This window comes from Polyodon spathula, chromosome 1, assembly GCF_017654505.1.
Source record: "Polyodon spathula isolate WHYD16114869_AA chromosome 1, ASM1765450v1, whole genome shotgun sequence".
In the NCBI taxonomy this organism is placed as follows: domain Eukaryota; kingdom Metazoa; phylum Chordata; class Actinopteri; order Acipenseriformes; family Polyodontidae; genus Polyodon; species Polyodon spathula.
Genome location: NC_054534.1, coordinates 64,789,965 through 64,795,964, shown reverse-complemented (window position 1 = coordinate 64,795,964; position 6,000 = coordinate 64,789,965). Strand labels below are relative to the sequence as shown.

The window sequence follows — 6,000 nt, the reverse complement described above, 5'->3', positions numbered from 1 at the left end:
CCACGGCTCTGTGAGAGAACTACAGGAAGCGTTTGGTTGCAGTTATTTCTGCTAAAGGTGGCATAACCAGTTATTGAGTCTAAGGGGGTGATTACTTTTGTGTTATTTATTCACTCAGGGTCCCTTTTATCTAATATTAGATTTTGGTTGAAGATCTGATAATATTCAGTGTCAAAAAAATGCAGAAAATCAGACAGCGAGCAAATACTTTTTCAAGTGATAGTGTGGTGATAGCATGTTTGTGAAGTGACTGAGAACCACACTGTGACATCTGGACATCTGCTGTATCCTAGGATACAGTTCAAGGCTGCTTATTACAGTGTCGGAGTCAAAATAAAACAGCATTTTAATCAAATTATTGTGTATTTCTGAAGAAATAATATTGGGATAATATTGAATAATAGATACAAATTGGGTATAAATCAGTTCAACGTCCAGCTGGTAAAAAAAAAAAAAAAAAAATCCTGTAACTTTTCGGTAAAATTCAGAATAAACTGGAAATGCAGAACACTAAGTATACAGCACTATTTTTCATCTCCTCTTGGAAGGTCTGGAGCAGGGGTAGGACCTGGTGCAGGACCTGGTGCAGGTGCTGGAGGCGGTGGTACCGGAGCTGGGGGTGGGGCTGGAGAAGGTGGTTGTGGAAAAAATGGTAGACGAGGAAAACTGGGTAAAAATTTTAAAAATGGAAGAATCAAATCAGGGTATTGAGAGCCAGGCCTTGGACATGGTCTTCTTTGTGGCATGAAATATGCATAATATGACTGTAAAAAAGAGATTAAAATAGGAATTCAGTATTGACTCTCGTAAACCTGAGAATACCATGTGAAGGGGTTGATTAAATAAAATACATAAATAGACGCTCTAAACACATGCCTAACAGAGAAATACTAATTGCTTCTACATTTGAAAAGCTTTTAATTGAAAACATGTTGCTTTTGTGCATGTCACTATAAAACAGGTAAATAATGTGTTTCGTAAAGCAGTGCTGTATATATGTTTTTTTTTTTATCTACCCCCTAAGGGAATAATTTCCCATCAGCTCTTTTACACTGCAAACTCACCCCAGTAATATAATTAACAACATTGCCATGAGTCAAGCAGAGCAGGCACCATCAAATGCTTTTTATTCATTGTCAGACAGATTGTTTTACATTCAACACTGCAAGATAGCACAGACATTTGTCTTACTCCAAATTATCCCCCCCCCCCACCCCCGCATATCCCAGTTGAAATCTCCCAGGTCAAAAATATGCATATTGTGCTTATTTCATTAACTCATGCATAAATGCTTTCAGTTTAGCACTTTTTTTTGTGGCTGGACAATATGCTTTGTCCTGAGTTGTCCACATTAAGAGTACACTATACTAAGATTGAATGAGTGACTGAGGGATAAATTATTTTGTATCAAACTACCACAACTCTTAGGTGCATGAATATTCATTTACCATCTACCCCATCTTTAAAAAAGAGCCTTTTGAGTACTTTTTGCATCCTAGAATAGTCTTTAGTATTTTTAATATATACTTGAGGAAGCACTTCATCACCATCAGAATGAACTTCCCAATGATGACTATCAGGCACCTATTATAGAGATGTACAGTTTATGAAGGTGTAACACATATGGTCATCAATTACTTTAAACATTCAAACATATGACATTTGAGCCAGAGAATGGGGATAATTTTCAAAATGTTTCCACTTTTTTTTACTTGCACATACTGTACTGTGAAGCTGAAGAGAACATTTGTAAAAAGGCAACCTTTTCTTTCAGCTCAACACGTTGACGCTCAGCTTGTTTACAGTATTTTTTATTTTTTTAAATTTTACCCCAAATACCAGTTTAAATATGGATGGATTAAGCCCTTTAAAAAAATGTTTGTGAAAAGCAAACTGAAAAGAATAACATTACAATCTGATTCTAGCTACTGATAAATAATTCTTAAAGTATTCCATTTTGGCAGAGTACAGATGAAAGGTGGACCATGAAGCAATGATTGCAGGACAGTTAGAGGGAACGACCAAAGAAAAATAAAACAATATGCAAGAGAATTGAGTTTAATAATGAGTTTGGTCTCTGCAGTTTTTAGCTGGTGTGTGTTTTGAAAAACTACTGAACAATGACATTTTGAGGCTTGTTAGCTTTCACCTGTCCCCTACTAGAATGGAATAACTTAAGAATTATTTATCAGTATTTTTATTTGCTATAAAAAAGACATTGGGAGACTTAAAAACAAAAACAAACAAAAAAAAAACATTACTTACTTGTTCTTCATCACTATAAGAACGAGTTGTTTTGAGTTTAGCCATCTACAAATGATAGAGATGTACAGTTACAGTGACGGTCTCTACCAAAAAATGCTGTATCCCTTTGTGGCAAAGTGGTGAGTAGATACATGTGAGTGCAATGCAGGTACAAATCACACAGACAATTACGAACAGGTGCAAGGGTGTTTACTGAAATGGTTTACAATGTCCAGAGCCTTATGGTGAATACCTGTAAATAATAAATGATGGAAGCGTGTGTCTCTTCAGTTTATATAATCCCACGGGTTTGACCCGCAACAAAAAGTCCAGTTTTATCACCCAAACAAATTTCTTTTAAATGCAGGGACTCCTTTTAGGTTGTTTTTCTAACCATTTACAAAGGAACAGATTACTTTGCTACGCCCTTATTTTATACCCTCGCTCATGACCCCTTGGTTAACAAGCGCATCCGATTCTCCAATCCGCGGATGCCACGCTGTTTCCTGTTCGGGTATCGTAGCTCAGTCCCTTTTCTATCTGGCTGATTTTCACCTACCCACTGGGATAAAGTGTCATGCCTTTTAGTCCAGGGTACTCTGCTTCTTTTATCTAGTACCCTCTCAGGTCGGGAGGGAGCTCTAACACCAAGCGTCATTCGATCTCTGTCACACCCTTAAAGAGTGTTACTGTAGTAAAGGTAAAGCAAGGGAATTGTAGTAAAGAATATAAAGACAATAGAGAATGCAAACAATAGAAATGTTCTGGCAACATAATTATACATGTTGATATGTCAAGTGTATATTTTGTACCTTCTCTTTTTTAAATGCTCTGGGGCATATTTTAAAAGTGTTTACTGTAGTCTTTAATCAACTAAATAACCAAGTAACATAATGCAAGGGCTTATCAAGTTGTTTTTTTTTTTCACTGTTCAGGGTTTTCAAAACACACACCAGATAAAGACATCATTAAACTTGATTCTCAGCACCGGTTTTATGATTGTGTACTCTGCAGACTCTTCCTATGCTTTTTTTGCATATTGTTTTATTTCACTTGGTCTTTCCCTCCAACTGTCCTACACTCACTGCTTCATGTTCCACCATTCACCACACACAGTTTTCAAAGGATTCCATTTGATCTTAAAATGATTCCATTTAAATTGCAACAGGATCTCTTCATCAAAGTGAGTCAGACAGTTTGTCAACTCAAAAGGGAAAAGCAGTAAACAAGTGTTTCCGATAAATTAGTAACACTTTGTTATCTCTAATTTGACATATAACTTGTGTATTTCATTATTTAAATAGATAATAAGCAGAAGTAAATAATCACCTCACATGTAAAACAATAAAAAGTGAGCAATCGTCCTAATTTTACTATACATACTTGGTAAACCTTCTGTACTGTTTTTTTTTTCATTCTAAATAATTATATTAATTTAAATAATAAATACTATTGTGTAAAGGTAATTAAGCTTTAAATGCATGTTTAACATTGTATTGAAAATACTTACAGAGCCAGGTGAAACTCCCAAAATTAACATGAAGAACAGTGCGCTCCTCATCTTCTACAGTCTGAAATGGGCAGTAATAAATATAAATGAGAAAACCTTATTGAAAAACAAAACAAAAAAACCCAACTCATTCTGTTAAACTGGATATAGTCATATAAAAAAAAACAAAACAAAAAAACAAACAGTTTAATATTTAAAAAATCCAGTAATATATAAAGTAAAAGATTTACCTTGAGTCTTGAAGGAATAGAGATATGAACCCTGAAGACGATTGTATGGTACCACCACCTCTTTACTTCTCTGTCTTTATATTTGTAAAATACTATCCTGCATCAATTTAAAGTCTGCAGCCTTTAGCAAGGTTTGGTATTCAATTGGCGGGATTAACAAAATAAGCTCTAAATGTAATAATATAATTAATTATTAATGATAATAATAATACAGCATGTTTGCATGCATCATAAATGATACCTGTTTGTGCAAGTGATATTAAGGATTACCCCACACTTTATTACCAGCTTAAGCAAGAATGACTCAGATACTAGTCACCTTTAAAAATGAAAATGTATTTACATGGTGTAGAAGAGGTTTAATTAACAAAGTCGATCAAACTAACTTCTCTGTAGGTTTGTACTGGAACTCCTCTTACTTTTGACTTCCCTCAAACATCCCTGAAGTGGATCAACGCTGAGGATAGCATGGAGCTGCAGGGAAGTATAAAATATGTAAACTGCTTGGGTAAACTGAGACTGCAGTAGTAAAAACAGAGAACGCTACAGTAAATTTAAAAGAAAATACCATCTAACAATTCTTAGGGCATTTATTTGGAAAGGATGCCATTAGATATAATTGACACATGTTTGCTTTACAGTACTTCAACACTCACCTGATTAGAAGCAGCAATTTATAACTGATGTATTAAATCAGATACATTGCTATGTCAGCTACATCTGCATACGAGAGTACTGGTAAAGTTAAAGGTAAAGTTTAAACTGTCTGGTAATGCCTGATGTCAAAGGTCTTATTGCTTTTATACTTCAATGTTACAGCACAATTAATTATAAATATTTTTTATTTATTTTAACTGGATTTATTTAGTTTCTCCAGCAATTATATATTTTGTAACTCTTACCAAATCCTATTGTGAATTCTTGATTATGCGATTAGTCATGTAACGTGAACCTTTCTAGATATTAAAATGTCTCAGAAACTAATACATATAATATATTAGATAAATATGCAAAAATAAAACAAAGCTGCTTTATTTTTGCTGAATAAATGCCAGGATCTGAATATGGGTTAGAGATGTTCACATATTTGAGATGTTTTGACTTTTAAGGAGTTGCTTAGAGCCCAAACTGTAATACAAGACTAAACATGCCTTTGAGTTAACAACCTATTGCATAAGGTTATTTACAACGACTGGTATGAAGTAATTGCCACAAATCATGTTTTGGAGTCATCGTACATCTTTAGAGATAATATAAAAATATCACCCTGTGTTGTGCTTTGGTTGTTTTTGTGGTTACAATACATGTACTGTATCTTGGTCAAGATTTGAACAGGGATTTCTATAACTAAAAAGAAAAATACATTATAATGCTATCAAACCACCAATTAGGCCAGGTCTGTTGTGAAATATAGAATAATCATGGTCCTAAGGTATTTTGATGAAAGTATAGGATGACTTTTAGCAAGCCCAAATGGTACATGTTATTCCCCTAATGCGCCATTTTGTATCATGTGGTTTGAAACTTCTATATAAAGAAAAGAAATCTGATTCCAAAATTCCTGCCTTGAGTTAAAGACTCAGGCACCAATTTCCAAATGATTGGTGGTACTTGAGAGGGTGATTTAATTTAAATGTATTTAAAATGTTCTCACAGTTTAAAAGAGTGTGAGAGGCAGTTATCTAAAAATCACCAAGGACCCGTTTCACCTCCCAGTGGTAAAATGTGAGTTAAAATTGGAGGTATGTTATTATCACACTTCCAAACTTTACTGCTTGCTTCCACTGTAATTCACGACTGTCCAAATTGAAGTTTTCCCGTGGTGTTTGATCAGCTCTCACAAATAATGAATTTGCGTTAATACCACCCTTTTTATCGTGGTAGTGGGACTCTTCCCTTATTATCTGCTTCAAATAAATTGCTTTAACAAAAAATGGCTCAGCAAGGGAGCACATTTTAACATTCATTTTGTAATATAAGTCTGTTCCATGAGTTACTGTGGCAAAGTGGTTTGCC

The 6,000-nt window shown here is 34.5% G+C and overlaps 1 protein-coding gene across 1 annotated transcript; it reads right to left on the bottom strand.

The window, feature by feature from the left end:
• Positions 1-441: 441 nt before the first annotated feature.
• Positions 442-4,062, bottom strand: LOC121298130 (vegetative cell wall protein gp1-like). The gene is made up of 4 exons (XM_041225028.1): positions 3,985-4,062; positions 3,755-3,815; positions 2,266-2,310; positions 442-764 (listed from the first exon to the last, which is right to left on the bottom strand). Exons 2-4 carry the CDS (start codon positions 3,803-3,805, stop codon positions 525-527), a joined length of 336 nt encoding a protein of 111 aa, XP_041080962.1. The 5' UTR covers positions 3,806-3,815; positions 3,985-4,062; the 3' UTR covers positions 442-524.
• Between the last annotated feature and the right edge of the window lie 1,938 nt (positions 4,063-6,000).

What these genes read in the sequence shown, in the direction of transcription:
- LOC121298130 (XM_041225028.1), bottom strand. Translation starts at nt 3,805, where the DNA reads ATGAGGAGCGCACTGTTCTTCATGTTAATTTTGGGAGTTTCACCTGGC. An exon ending in TGGGAGTTTCACCTGGCTCT is followed by an intron (nt 2,311 to 3,754) that starts GTAAGTATTTTC and finishes TATCATTTGTAG; the next exon opens with ATGGCTAAACTCAAAACAAC. An exon ending in CTTATAGTGATGAAGAACAA is followed by an intron (nt 765 to 2,265) that starts GTAAGTAATGTT and finishes TCTTTTTTACAG; the next exon opens with TCATATTATGCATATTTCAT.